This window comes from Gopherus flavomarginatus, chromosome 4 (genome assembly GCF_025201925.1).
Source record: "Gopherus flavomarginatus isolate rGopFla2 chromosome 4, rGopFla2.mat.asm, whole genome shotgun sequence".
Lineage (NCBI taxonomy): Eukaryota > Metazoa > Chordata > Testudines > Testudinidae > Gopherus > Gopherus flavomarginatus.
Genome location: NC_066620.1, coordinates 4,349,594 through 4,364,934, shown reverse-complemented (window position 1 = coordinate 4,364,934; position 15,341 = coordinate 4,349,594). Strand labels below are relative to the sequence as shown.

The following is a 15,341-nucleotide window of genomic DNA, read 5'->3' as shown; positions in this document are numbered from 1 at the left end:
AATGAATTCTGAACCTACATAGCCTTTAACTATTTTGGCACAATGTGAGGTTGGCATCTGCCTATAAACATAAAAGGAGAACAAGATAGAAACACTTTAAATGTGTGTTGATTAGGAGATTTATTTTTGGAGGGGAAAGCTGTGCACATATGCATGGAAGTAATAGAAAGATAGGGATGGCTGACATATATGTAGCATGCGGCCCAGCAAAAAATCAATCAAAAAGGAAGTCCCAAGGATTTTAATTCATGATGTCCAGCATCCTTGCTGGAAGTGATGCTGTGGCACAGAAAGGGCTGATGTATTCTTAGTTATGGAGCTGGTAAGAGATCTAGAAACAGAATTCTCTATTTTTGCTGAATTTCATACAAGAACCCCAGTATTACTGATTTAATATACAAATTTATCTTATCAGTGTACACTAGCATGCTTTTGCCTTCATCTTCTTGACCAACCCTTTTGGGTTGTATACTTTCAAAGTTCTGAAATGTTTAACGTCAATCTTTACATGTTTTCACTCCCCACTTAACAGATACTAGTAATTTATAATAAAGTAAGTAACAAATGATATCATTTTTAGTTTAATTTATTACAATGTAAGGGTCAAATGTAGCTCAGGACGAGCCTTAAGAATCACAAAGCAAAACAGACACAAACATCTTTTAAAAACATAATGTGACAGATTTGCACAGTTATAATACATATGAATTAAGCAAGCTCACCCCAAAACATTTTGGAGGATAGGTCATTCTGATACATGTGAAGACAATTTTTGCTGATGTCAGTTTAGGCAAATGAGATTGTATGATACCACAGAAGCCTTCTTTTTTAGAATATGGTTGCTTTTCAAAACATTTGTTTTTAAAGTCCATCTTTTAAACTGTGTTTAGATACAAATGCAGCAGGAGTCCATTTATTTTCATTCAGCTGTCAGCTTTCATCTGTATAAGGCTGTTAAAAGAAAGTGAAACATTATAAATTGCACATCATTTCATGTTTGTTTGTTTTAATTTAAATTGCAAAGGTGGTCAAAACAATGTTCAGTCAGATTATAATGTATCAAAAAAAAGAAAATCAGAAATGAGAGATATTAAAAAGGGGCAGACAGAACACTGAGTAACCAAAGGGAAGGGGCCAGAAACAATATGTCAAAAATATTAAGGTAGAAAGACTTCATTAAAAATGTATCCAAAATCATTGGTGTTCCCTCAAAACTTTGTTAACAAAAAAATTCCATTATTGGACATTTTTGGTGCGAACAAAAATGTTTCCAGATATGTACCAATACAAGCCCATAGTCCCTAACAGCTACATCTCCTCAGGACTACATCTGCTCACAACCAAAAACCAACATTTATGCGAGAGCAAAGGTAAATCAATCTATTTACAGCACCAATACAATATTTCAGTTATTAAGAGACAAGTTTGTGAAAATCAAGTTTAATGTATGGTAGTTAAATAGTAAGTCTTGATGCTGTTAGCACTCTGAGTATTTCCAGATTGTCATTTTGATTTAGGGACTATTTACATTTAATGCCTGACTGAGATAATTTCACTACATTTTGAAGCAGAGGAGAGTCAAAGACAGACAAGACAGATATACATGAGTGCCAGCAGTGCATTCCCATGTCAGGCTACATGGAAACTTGAAAATGGGAGCTCTGTTGCATTTCAAACCCTTGCTGAGAGAAGCAGCCTTGATTTTTCAAATGGTCCCATCTCAGGAACATCTTTGTACAAATACTAGCCCTCCCCTTTCCACACTCTCTGCCCCCTCCCCAAAAAAGCATATCCTCTATCAGAGTTCCACACATGTAAACGTTTCAAATACTGGTTTAAGTTTTTTGGGGGAGCGAGTGGGAGAGGTAGATGTATCTATTTTTAAAACCAGGCTCCCAACAGAAAACTAACCTGAACTAAACAGTATCTGAAGTGAGATGCAATAGTCTCTCTGTATTCAGTAAAACAAAACAAAAACCCACAATGCCCTCCCCTACGCAAAGTTCAAGTAAAACAAGTTTTATATATGGGAGCTGTGTAGGGTTGGAGGGACACAATCCTTCTTTCTCTGAGAAGGCAGAAGTTGATTCTTTATTCCTGGTTCCTTTTACTTGGTACCAGTTCCTTACCAAATGGTTATGTGGTTCCTTATTCAAAGGTCAAAATTACTTTACAAATACATCAATGTAAGATTACATTTTTAGAAATATCAAATTAGCATGACTGGGTGTGATAAAAAATTCCTAATTACTTCATTATTTATGAATTAAATAATTAAGGCACTGGGTTTTGACTGGCTGTATGTGACAAAATTAGCCTCGAGTCATCCCTGCTGCCATTAGACTGTTCTGAAGTAGTTGGGACATGCTACTCATCAACCTGATGCTTAGTTCCTGTGCAGTATGCTCTGAGACATCATGCCCTCACTCCACTTCCGTAGTGTACTTATGGCTTAAATAAGAAACGGGATTTTTAATTGACTGTACATGACAAAAGGTGTCTCCGGTCACCCCAAGAAATACATCCCTGCAACCGTTGAACTGTTGTGAAGGAGCAGGAACATGCCATTCCCTACATAGGCCAAAACATTGTTCTTCCTCACATTTCTCTCTTCCACTTCCATATTGTAAACGAATAAGGAACTGCATGCGACAGATAAGTCTCAGCTCTTGTGCTAACTGGGCCTACCTGTATTGTTAGCTCAGCCGTGAGAAGTCTGAGAGATCTTACACAAACTTTCACTATAACCTTTAATCATAAATATTGATGGGAAAAGATGCAAAAAGGAGACAACTGTATTAATGCAAACAAAGCTTCCTAATATAATTCAAGGACTGTGTTAAGATCATTCCTGGTAAACGAACACAGTGTGGAACCAGAAATCAATGGACCAAAATTCATGCGTCAGAAATTAAACCTAACTTGTGAACAAAACAATGAGGTAATGAGCTATTAAGGCTATATTAAAAAAAAAAAAAAAAAAGCTTCTTGATTTCCTCACCAAAGTAGCAGCTGTCTGCCAACAACCACTGCCACAAGCTTTACCATGATGGCTTCCACTCCCACCATCTCCCAGGATCTACTGTAACACCGTTGAGGCCTTCATCATCCTGATCCTGAGATATGTCCTGACCAGGCTGGAACAGAAAGTGGGACAGAGGGTATGTCTACATCTACAATTTTGCAGCGCTGGTTGTTACAGCTGTATTAGTAAAGCTGTATAGGGCCAGCGCTGCAGAGTGGCCACACTTACAGCAACCAGCGCTGCAAGTGGTGTTAGATGTGGCCACACTGCAGCGCTGTTGGGCGGCTTCAAGGGGGGTTCGGGGAACGTGAGAGCAAACCGGGGAAGGAGACCTGCTTGCACGGGGGTTCAGGGAACGCGAGAGCAAACCGGGGAAGGAGACCAGCTTCGCCGCGGTTTGCTCTCGCGTTCCCCGAACCCCCCTGCAAACCGCAGGGAAGGAGACCTGCTTGCTCGGGGGTTCGGGGAACGCGAGAGCAAACTGGGGAAGGAGACCAGCTTTGCCGCGGTTTGCTCTCGCGTTCCCCGAACCCCCCTGCAAACCGCAGGGAAGGAGACCTGCTTGCACGGGGGTTCGGGGAACGCGAGAGCAAACCTAGGAAGGAGACCAGCTTCGCCGCGGTTTGCTCTCGCGTTCCCCGAACCCCCCTGCAAACCGCAGGGAAGGAGACCTGCTTGCTCGGGGTTCGGGGAACGCGAGAGCAAACCGCAGGGAAGGAGACCTGCTTGCTCGGGGGTTCGGGGAACGCGAGAGCAAACCGGGGAAGGAGACCAGCTTCGCCGCGGTTTGCTCTCGCGTTCCCCGAACCCCCCTGCAAACCGTAGGGAAGGAGACCTGCTTGCACGGGGGTTCGGGGAACGCGAGAGCAAACCAGGGAAGGAGACCTGCTTGATTACCAGAGGCTTCCTCAGGTATTCTGGGATACCTGCTTATTCCACGGAGGTCAAGAAAAGCGCTGGTAAGTGTCTACACTTGATTACCAGCGCTGGATCACCAGCGCTGGATCCTCTACACCCGAGACAAAACGGGAGTACAGCCAGCGCTGCAAACAGGGAGTTGCAGCGCTGGCGATGCCCTGCAGATGTGTACACCTCCTAAGTTGCAGCGCTGTAACCCCCTCACCAGTGCTGCAACTTTGTGATGTAGACAAGCCCTGAGATGGCATTGCTTCCTGCACTGGCTATGGCTAAATCCCAAAACATCACCTGGAAGACTGTTTCCCCTCCCACATGTCCTTTTCCTTCCTCACCTTATTTCATCCCTTTCCTATTCCTCTCTTTTTCCTTCTGTCTAATAATAGCCTGGCTTAGCCACCTAAGGCCATGTCTACATCTAAAATTTTGCAGCGCTGGTTGTTACAGCTGTATTAGTACAGCTGTATAGGGCCAGCGCTGCAGAGTGGCCACACTTACAGCAACCAGCGCTGCAAGTGGTGTTAGATGTGGCCACACTGCAGCGCTGTTGGGCGGCTTCAAGGGGTTTTGGGGAAGGCGAGAGCAAACCGGGGAAAGAGACCAGCTTCGCCGCGGTTTGCTCTCGCGTTCCGCGAACCACCCTGCAAACCGCAGGGAAGGAGACCTGCTTGCTCGGGGGTTCGGCGAACGCGAGAGCAAACCGGGGAAGGAGACCAGCTTCGCCGCGGTTTGCTCTCGCGTTCCGCGAACCACCCTGCAAACCGCAGGGAAGGAGACCTGCTTGTTCGGGGAACGCGAGAGCAAACCGGGGAAGGAGACCAGCTTCGCCGCGGTTTGCTCTCGCGTTCCGCGAACCACCCTGCAAACCGCAGGGAAGGAGACCTGCTTGCTCGGGGGTTCGGCGAACGCGAGAGCAAACCGGGGAAGGAGACCAGCTTCGCCGCGGTTTGCTCTCGCGTTCCCCGAACAAGCAGGTCTCCTTCCCTGCGGTTTGCAGGGTGGTTCGCGGAACGCGAGAGCAAACCGCGGCGAAGCTGGTCTCCTTTCCCGGTTTGCTCTCGCCTTCCCGGAACCACCCAGCAAACCTCAGGGAAGGAGACCTGCTTGCTCGGGGTTCGCGGAACGCGAGAGCAAACCGCGGCGAAGCTGGTCTCCTTTCCCGGTTTGCTCTCGCGTTCCCGGAACCACCCAGCAAACCTCAGGGAAGGAGACCTGCTTGCTCGGGGTTCGGGGAACGCGAGAGCAAACTGCGGCGAAGCTGGTCTCCTTTCCCGGTTTGCTCTCGCCTTCCCGGAACCACCCAGCAAACCTCAGGGAAGGAGACCTGCTTGCTCGGGGTTCGGGGAACGCGAGAGCAAGCCGGGGAAGGAGACCAGCTTGATTACCAGAGGCTTCCTCAGGTATGCTGGGATACCTGCTTATTCCACGGAGGTCAAGAAAAGCGCTGGTAAGTGACTATACTTGATTACCAGCGCTGGATCACCAGCGCTGGATCCTCTACACCCGAGACAAAACGGGAGTACGGCCAGCGCTGCAAACAGGGAGTTGCAGCGCTGGTGGTGCCCTGCAGATGTGTACACCTCCTAAGTTGCAGCGCTGTAACTCCCTCACCAGCGCTGCAACTTTCTGATGTAGACAAGCCCTAAGACTATGTACAGTAGAACCTAAGAGTTACAAACTAATGGGTCAACCACACACCTCATTTGGAAACAGAAATATGGAATCAGGAAACAGCAGAGACACACAAAAAAAGCAAATTCAGTACAGTACTGTGTTAAACATACATTATTAACAAAAGGGAAAGTTGTTAAAGATTTGACAAGGTTAGGAAACTTTCTGTGCTTGTTTAATCTAAATTAAGATGGCTAAAAGCAGCATTTTTCTTCTGCATTGTAGTTTCAAAGCTGAATGTTCAGTTGTAAACTTTTGAAAGAAGAACCATAATGTTTTGTTCAGAGTTATGAACATTTCAGAGTTACAGCCTCCATTCCCGAGGTGTTTGTAACACTGAAGTTCTACTGTATTTTGCCACACTGTTGTATGTCTGTTACCAGAAAGAGGCAGCTACAAGCAATGCCTTCACCCCAATACCCATACAAGTTTGCTAGGTCTCAGAGTGGCTAATAATTATGATAAGCCCCTTGCTCAAGAGAAAATCCTACACATTTAAAAACAAAATCTTTATATGGCAAATTGTCAGTGTTTACAGATAGTAAATTATTCCCTAGTATTAGGGAATGAGAACAAGATAATTGTCTCAAGGAAACTGGCTCCAGAAAGAGGGGGGCTTTGACGTTGAGAGGCCAACAGAAAATCAGGACACATCTACACTGCAAAGAAAACCATGTAACAGCGAGGCTCAGCGCCCAGAGCACTTGATTTGGGATCATGCTACAGGGCTACAAACAACAGTGTAGGCGTTCAGCTCGGGCTGGAGCCTGGGCTCGGAAACCCAGAGAGGGTTAAGTCTCCAAGCTGGAGCAGGAACATCTACACGGCTACTTTTAGCCTGATCCAAGCCCTAGTGAGTTGATCCCACGGCTGAGACTCACTGCTGTGGATACTGTTTTTTAACATGCAGAAATACATACCCTCAGGCCCCGAGCTGCGCACTTACACAAGCGCTTCACTTTGCTTTACACCAGGGGTTCTCAAAATGGGGTCCATACCCCCAAGGGGGTGGCAAGGTTATTACAGGAGGGGCCGTGAGCTGCCAGCCTCCGCCCCAAATCCTATTTTAACACCATGATGAATGCTGGAGGCAAACATATAAAGGGGGGGTGTCGCGCTCAGAGCCTCGCTCTCTAAAGGGGTCGGCAGTACATTCGTTTGAGAGCCACCGCTTTCCACGGGGCCTTACACCACCCGCCAGGGGCCGGCGCGTCTGCACCAGAGAGAGCTGCATTCCTACCGCGTTAACACCCCCCCGGCTCGGGCTGTGACAGGGAGGCCCAGGGGCGCGGCAGGGACCAGGGCACCGCTCCGCCCGGGACCGGGCCGCCCAAGGTCACGGCCCCGCCGCAGCCCGCTCAGGCCACGTCCAGCTTCTTCTGCGTGGCCTCCAGCAGCCCCTGCAGCCGCCGCTTCCTCCAGGCCAGGAAGCGCCTGCGCACGCGCTGGGCCTGCCAGCCCACCAGCACGCCCGAGGCGAAGGCCAGCACCAGCGCCAGCTGCACCGGCCGCTCCCGCAGCGCCTCCGAGCCCAGCGCCATGCTACGGCGGCCCCGCGCGCCCAAACTGCCGCGGCGCACGCTCCGCCCCTCCCCGAGGCCCCGCCCCGCGGCTGGCCTCCAGGCCCGCGCGCCGCCACGTGGCGGGGGTGGCTCGTGCAGGAGCAGACGCTCCTGTGCAGCCAGCCCCAGCTCTGGCTGAGGTGGCTCCAGAGCGGGGAGCTCTGGCCGCGGGGGCTGTTGCTGTTTGGGAGAGGATGAATGGCTTGCTTCCCAGCCTTGGGAGCAAGTGCTTTGGCAAGCAGAGCCATGGAACAAGTTACAGCTCTTAGTGCTACTGTATCAGGCTCTCTGCAAAGTCAGGCAAACAACACTGCATCAGTTACACCGAGTCATATTTTCAGACATGGGAGCTAGAAAGATAATTTTTTTTAAACAAATTTTTTATTTCATCCCAGTTTTCAAACCCAAAATGCAGACCCATGATTCTTGGCCCATCAACACCACCCATTTAACACATAAGTAAATCTGGATTACTTCACAGGTGAGCATTCCTTCATTGGGTCAGACTCCTTTTTCCTTTAGGTAGCCCATGCAAGGTGAAGGCAATTGCTTTCTAGCTGGCTGTTGCTTGGTCCACCTAAGAAACGCGGTGGGCCAGATTCTCCATTGGCATAACTCCAGTGACTGTAATGGAGTAGCATGAGCAGGTAATGTGTTTTAATGTCTGCAGAGGATTCCATCAACACCTTGGATTGATGGAATGCAGCTATCATTTTTGACGTGACAGTTTCACAATATAAGATTCTTGTTAGATTCAAGGCTGTTGTTGGATCCAAGGATGCTCAGAGAAGCTGGAGCATGGCCCAAAGCACATTTTCTTATCTGTACTTGATGAAATGGATGTGACCTTCCTTTCAGACATGGGCCTACTGTTACTCACACATTTTATCAATTTAAACCCAGACTACAAGCTTCCAGAGTCTGCTGGGGACAGGTGAAACTATGTAGGGGTCTGCCCACACGGCCAGAAAGCCCCTCCATACACTATCAGTCACTTTTCCCACTGTTGGTCACTTTCTATAATGTGGGAGTTCTCTGGCTCTTAGGTTTTTTTGTGTTTCCTTCCCCCAAGCTTTTAGATTGTTCCTGAATCTATGCCACGGGGTGAACAGACAGAAGGAGGGCACTCTCACTCTGGATCAGAAAGGGCAGTGCAGATTAGCTGCCGCATCTGGACAGAGGTGAAGGAAGGTGGTGGTGCTGACTGGGTGATGCTGTGTTCTTAACGTTTTTTTCGTTGACTGGTCACTCGCCTTGTCTATTTAGAATTTAAACCTTTGTGGCAGGGACTATGTGTTTGTATAGCATGTAGCACATTTTGGGTGCTGCAGCAATATAATATATGGGGGTACACTGCACTGTCAGGTTCTCCTGCAATACCTACTTTCACACGTCACCGGTATCAGCACCCTATCTCTGTAATATCTGAGCACATCATACACATGTATTAACTTAACTCTTGTCAGGGCAGGACAGTGCTATTAACCCCTTTTACAGATGGTGAAACTGAGGCAGAAAGAAAGCAAAGTGACTTGCCTAAGGTCACACAGGGAGTCTGTGGCAGAGCTAGGAATAAAGCTCTGATTTCCTGAGACCCAGTCCAGTGCCTTCACCACGAGGCCTTGGGCCTCTCTGGCTAGGGCTAAGCATTAAGTCCACAGCTCCCCAAACATGTAAATTAAGGTCAGTTCCTGTCACATATATCGGAGAAAAACTCAGTTCTCACTTCATAAGTCTGGGTGCAGCAGAGTCAGATACTTTATTCTGTTTAGCAGCTACAGCAGGGAGAGAGTGCACTAGGACATAGGGTCGCCCCAGTCCCGGAGAGGTCTCTCAACAGGTAAACAATTATAGCAAGCATTTATACTTTTGTTACAGACAATAATAAGCAACAGCTGCATTTTGTTTACACATAGGTCATCCCGATATCTTGTTTTTCTCACTTAAGAGACTCCAATCTCTTAAGTGAGAACAGAGTGTACAGGAACTGAGGGCTCATCCCAAAAGAGATAGCCTTATTGCTATTCCTGTGCAAATTATCCATTGGAATAATTTACCAAGGGTCATGGTGGATTCTCCATCACTGGTAATTTTTAAATCCAAATTGGATGTTTCTCTGAAAGATATGATCTAGTTCAAAAGGAATTATGTTGGGGGAGTTCTATTGCCAGTGTTTTACAGGAGGTCAGACTAGATGATCACAGAGGTCCCTTCTGGCCTTGAAATCTATTGAACAAGCCAACTCTAAAAGGAGCAGAGAATAGCAAGCTGGCCAGTGAGGACAAAATGAGGTAGCTCAGGAGAGAGTGCAAGAGTAGAATAAGAAAGCTATTACCAATTTTAAAAAGTAAACCACTAGAAATAACCCCACATCACTTTTTGCAAGATTAAGAATGTTAATTTGGAATGGATGTCCTGGCCAAATTCCAACTCAAGTAATTACCCTCTGTGCAAGATAAGGGTCTGATCCTCTAGCTGTTTGACACTTGGAATTTCCACTATGGTGAACAGGAATCAGCCAATAGCTATAGAAATAGCCTTCTGTTCTTTCTGAGTTGCAATTGTGCAATATGCTCTTACACCCCTATACAGTGTCACAGAAACACACACTGACATCCATGGGGGCTGGACTGGGCCTAAAACTAGACAACACAAATATTTAACAGCGTTGCTTCACTTTCTTCAGATACCCTGTGCCTGAGTTTTCAAGGAGATTTAACTGTAAGGAGAAACTGAAGAGATAGTAGCAGGGATTATAACAAGGTGCTTTTGAGCTTGAGGGAACAAAAACAAGCCAGAATTTCAAACTAAGATAATTTTGTGATCTGTAACTCAGATTGATAACATGGAAGTATTCTTTATATACTTTCAGAGTAAATTTGACAATTTTCAGGCCAAAGTTGTAGGAGATCAAAAAATGGGTTTGATAATGGAAGCTGGCTACAACCTTAAGTATAGAGAGTCTGCCACCTCTCCAATACCAGACCTCTCCAGACTGCTGAATCCAGACACTCCCAGACTCTGGGGAAGTTCAGATTTGTTTTCAAACTTTGCAGCTTGAGCACATTCCTAGCTAAATATTGTCAAAAACGGGAAGGGAGAAGCCTATTGAGGCATAATGAGCAATTCACTCAATTCAGTTATCTAAAAAGTATTTAATTTCATTTTGCATTTACTGCATATCCGACCCTGTATTATCTCTGTCCCTGAACAGATAAATTCTTTCTCAGCAGACCAAAGGCATAGACTGCTTATGGAAATACCAAACAATCACATAGAAACAGGAGGGAGGGAAACCTCTGACTGCAAGCTGAGCTTCCTTTTCCTTTCTGCTGACGCCACGCTAGCAGAGGGGCCTTCTGCATAGGAACGGAGAACTGAGAGCAGGAACTGATTAAGCCTGAATGTGATCCAGATTTACCACAAACCCAAGACGGCAAATCCACGCATGCATTTCCTCTGGATTTGGTGGAGTCAACATAAATAACACCAACACTTTAGGTGACAATTAAGGTTGCATCAGGACAGACTCCACTGACCCAAAACTTCTGATTTCCATGTTTTTAAGGTTAATCATAGAGTCAGAGGTTAAAGCCAGAAGGGACCACAGATCATCTTGCCTGACCTCCTGCACATCACAGGTCACTAAACCCCACCCAGTTACCCGTATAGTGAGCATAAGAACCTGGATTAGACAAAAGTATTACTGCCCTCCAGAGACTAAACGACTGCGTGCCACAGGATAAATTCATGGAGGTTAAGTCCATTCATGGCTATTAGCCAGGATGGGTAAGGAATGGTGTTCCTAGCCTCTGTTTGTCAGAGGGTGGAGATGGATGGCGTGATCACTTGATCATTACCTGTTAGGTTCACTTCCTCTGATGCACCTGGTATTGGCCACTGTCGGTAGACAGGATACTGCGCTAGATGGACCTTTGGTCTGACCCAGTATGGCCGTTCCCATGTTCTTATGTTCAGAGAACAGGTGGGTCTGAGGCGCACCAGTGCCCAAGCCACTGCAATGCCAGAGAATTGATTTGGTGAGATATACCTAGGAGAAATTGACCTGCATTCCTTGCCACCTTCACATCACCTATAATACTATTGAAAATACACTCCAATATAAGGTTGTCACGTCCATCTCCAACAGATACTGAAAAGCAATACATACCCAGACTTCATCAAGCTTGCAGTCTAAATGCAAAACCTTAATGGTGACCTGATGCACTCTCCTCATATCAATAGATCAGCACATCTGACCATCACACAGTCCATGCATGTGGGAGGTTTCATAGGTTTATAGATTAAGGCCAGAAGGCACAAAGTATGATAATTCAGTCTGTTTGCATAACACAGCCCACAGAGTTTCAACCAGTAATTCCTGCATCAAGCCCACAATTTCTGTTTTAGCTATAGCCTGTCTTTTAGAAAGATATCCAGTGTTGATTTGAGGACTCCAAGGGATTGAAAATCCACCATATCCCTTGGGGAGTTCTTCTAATGGTTTAATTACTCTCACTGTTAGATGTTTGTACCGTGTTTCTATTCTGAATGTGTCTCGCTTCAACTTCCAGTCATGGGACCTAATTATACCTTTTCTTCTAGATTGAAGAGTACTCTGATACCCAATTTCTGCTCCCGTTAAGGTCCTAATAGATCATGATCAAATCACCTCTTAAGATGCTCTTGGATAAACTAAATAAATTGAGCTCTTTTAGTCTGTCGCTGTAAAATAAGTTTCCCAGACCTCAGATTATTTCTTGTAGCATTTATATAGTGGCATTACGATTTTTTCTATCTTATCTATTCCTTTCCTTATGGTTCCTCACACTGTTACCTTTTCTGACTGCCACAGCACATTGAGCAGATGTTTTCAAAGAACTACTCATGATGATTCCAAAATCTTTTTCTTGAGTGGTAACAGCTAATTTAGACCTCATCATTTTGTATGTATACTTGGATTTGTTTTTTCCAATGTGCATTACTTTGCAATTATCAACACTGAATTTCATTTCCCATTTCATTGCCCAGTTACCCAGCTTAGTTAGATCCCTTTGTACCTCTTTTCAGTCAGCTTTGAAGTTAACTATCTTGAGTTATTTAGTATTACCTGCAAACTTTACCACCTCACTTTTACCCCTTTCTAGATCATTTATGAATATGTTCAACAACCCAGGTCCCAGTACAGATCCTTGGGGGATCCTGCTATTCACCATTTTCCATTGTGAAAACTGTCCATTTACTCCTACCCTTTGTTTCCTATCTTTGAAGCAGTTACTGATCCATGAGAGGGTCTTCCCTCTTATCCCAGGACTGCTTACTTTGCTGAAGAGCCTTTGGTATGGGAGCTTGTCAGAAGCTTTCTGAAAGTCCAAGTACACTACATCCACTGGATCACCCTTGTCTACATGCTTGTTGTCATCCTCAAAGAATTCTAATAGAATAGGTGAAGCATGATTTCCGTACAAAAGCCATGTTGACTCTTCCTCAACTTACCATGTTCATCTATGTATGTGACAATTCTGTCCTCTACTATAGTTTAAATCAGTTGCCTAGTACTGAAAGAAGACTTACCAGCTTGAAATTGCCAGGATTGCACCTGTAGAGCCCTGCACAGATACACAATTGATCCATGGATATAAAGCGGATATCTGCAGATTTACAGGGCTCTGCACATCTGGCACCTTTTCTCAAAAATACATACAGCGAGTTCATAGTATCAAGCAGAATTCATAATTTATAGATAGACAGACTTCCCAGATCGTCACACTGATACATGTTCTAGTATTTCTTCTTATTGTCCTTAACTCTACTGGACAGATTTTTCAGTGATACATTTAGCTTCCCTATTGCTGCCTGCATTGATCATAATTGCAAGAAACTTCCCCTATTTTCCCCATTACATAAAAATTCCTAGACAGTGGGGTCTGGTGGATAAAGTGCTGGACTGTGACTGAGAAGACCTAAGCCCAACTTTGCCACCAGTCTTGAGCAAGTCACTTCATCTCCCTGTGCCTTAACTTCCCCATTGGTAAAATGTTAAGTGCTTTGAAATCTACTGGTGAAAAGCACTATGTAGGACACAGGGATTATTATTGTTGTTTACATTTCTGCCTTAACATTGCTGAGGCTGCCTTTTAAGTTTTGTGTGTGACTTTGATGAAGTTGTACAACCCTGAAGCTGTTCCCACTTAAGGGTCAGCCAGCACCACAAAGTCACAGCTCCAGCGCAGTTGATAATGGGGCCTGTCGTTTGAACATGTATGACAGAATGTTTCCTTGTATTAGTGTGTGTTGCCTTACCTTAGTGTTTGACTCTGTGTATGTGTTGTGATGGGAGCAAGAGAATAATGTGTGAGAGAGGGATTGCATGTGTGTTTTGTCGCGTGTGAGTGCATGTTCCATGTGTGAGTGTGTCCTTATCTGGGTTTGCTCTGTGTGTGTGTGTTTCTTCTCTGTTGTACAAGGTGATTCGGTGGATCAGTGTGTAAGGGTATGTCACTTTCTTGTGCCCATGTCACTATAAGCCTCCTTCATCCTATCTGTCTGTACCCCTCTCCCCCAGCCTCCTCATCTATCTCTGGCTTTTCTCCATCTGTCCATCTGTTCCTTGACTCCTCTTCCCCTCAATCCATCTTTTTGCCTCTGTCCTGACCCTGACTGGGATCTCCTGTCTGACCATGGCTGTCAGTGCCACCCATCTGTCTGTCCATCCGGCCCTGGCAGGTCCCAGCTGCTGGCAGTTCCCGGGTGGCCCTTGTCTGTCTGTGGCTGAGTTCCTCCCTGGGCTCTCCCCCGTGTACCTGGCTGCCACCCCCCAGTCTGTGCCTGGCCAGGATCCCCTCCCTCTAGTCAGTCTGTCTGTCCATCCCTGGCCAGGCTCCTCATATCTGTCTGTCTGTCCCCGGCGGCCTTCCCCTCCCCCAGTTTGTCTGTCCATCCCTGGCTGGGCTCCCTATTTCTGTCTGTCTGTCCCCAGCTGCCTTCCCCTCCCCCAGTCTGTCTGTCCATCCCTGGCCAGGCTCCTCATATCTGTCTGTCTGTCCCCGGCGGCCTTCCCCTCCCCCAGTTTGTCTGTCCATCCCTGGCTGGGCTCCCTATTTCTGTCTGTCTGTCCCCAGCTGCCTTCCCCTCCCCCAGTCTGTCTGTCCGTCCCTGGCCGGGCTCCCCATATCTGTCTGTCTGTCCCCAGCTGCCTTCCCCTCCCCCAGTCTGTCTGTCCATCCCTGGCCGGGCTCCCCATTTCTGTCTGTCTGTCCCCGGCTGCCTGCCCCTCCCCCAGTCTGTCTGTCCGTCCCTGGCCGGGCTCCCCATTTCTGTCTGTCTGTCCCTGGCTGCCTGCCCCTCCCCCAGTCTGTCTGTCCGTCCCTGGCCGGGCTCCCCATTTCTGTCTGTCTGTCCCCGGCTGCCTGCCCCTCCCCCCGTCTGTCTGTCCGTCCCTGGCCGGGCTCCCCATTTCTGTCAGTCTGTCCCCGGCGGCCTTCCCCTCCCCCAGTCTGTCTGTCCATCTGTGGCCGGGCTCCCCATTTCTGTCTGTCTGTCTGTCCCTGGCTGCCTGCCCCTCCCCCCGTCTGTCTGTCCGTCCCTGGCCGGGCTCCCCATTTCGGTCTGTCTGTCCCCGGCTGCCTGCCCCTCCCCCCGTCTGTCTGTCCGTCCCTGGCCAGGCTCCCCATTTCGGTCTGTCTGTCCCCGGCTGCCTGCCCCTCCCCCCGTCTGTCTGTCCGTCCCTGGCCGGGCGCCCCCTGTCAGTCTGTCTGGCCCCGGCTGCCTGCCCCTCCCCCCGTCTGTCTGTCCGTCCCTGGCCGGGCTCCCCATTTCGGTCTGTCTGTCCCCGGCTGCCTGCCCCTCCCCCCGTCTGTCTGTCCGTCCCTGGCCAGGCTCCCCATTTCGGTCTGTCTGTCCCCGGCTGCCTGCCCCTCCCCCCGTCTGTCTGTCCGTCCCTGGCCGGGCTCCCCATTTCTGTCTGTCTGTCCCCGGCTGCCTGCCCCTCCCCCCGTCTGTCTGTCCGTCCCTGGCCGGGCGCCCCTTGTCAGTCTCTCTGTCCCCGGCTGCCCGCCCCTCCCCCCGAGCCCGGCTGCCCCGCCGAGCTGCCCGCGGGCTGGGCGCTGTTTCCGCTGCCCGGAGTCACGTGCGGGCGGGGTTAAAGCTCGTGGCGGGGCTCGCCGGGG

At 47.9% G+C, this 15,341-nt stretch overlaps 1 protein-coding gene across 4 annotated transcripts; it reads right to left on the bottom strand.

The window, feature by feature from the left end:
• Positions 1–103: 103 nt before the first annotated feature.
• On the bottom strand, positions 104–7,162 carry MTLN (mitoregulin). 4 transcript variants are annotated; one of them, XM_050948394.1, is made up of 3 exons: positions 6,852–7,162; positions 3,002–3,137; positions 104–951 (listed from the first exon to the last, which is right to left on the bottom strand). In XM_050948394.1, the coding sequence occupies exon 1, from the start codon at positions 7,150–7,152 to the stop codon at positions 6,970–6,972; it is 183 nt and encodes a 60-aa protein (XP_050804351.1). In that variant the 5' UTR covers positions 7,153–7,162; the 3' UTR covers positions 104–951; positions 3,002–3,137; positions 6,852–6,969. The 4 variants fall into 4 exon arrangements, 2 of the variants coding, with proteins under 2 accessions (XP_050804351.1, XP_050804352.1); XR_007773751.1 differs by having other exon boundaries at positions 571–951; positions 7,075–7,158; XR_007773750.1 differs by lacking the exon at positions 6,852–7,162 and adding an exon at positions 6,558–6,794 and having other exon boundaries at positions 571–951.
• Positions 7,163–15,341: the final 8,179 nt, after the last annotated feature.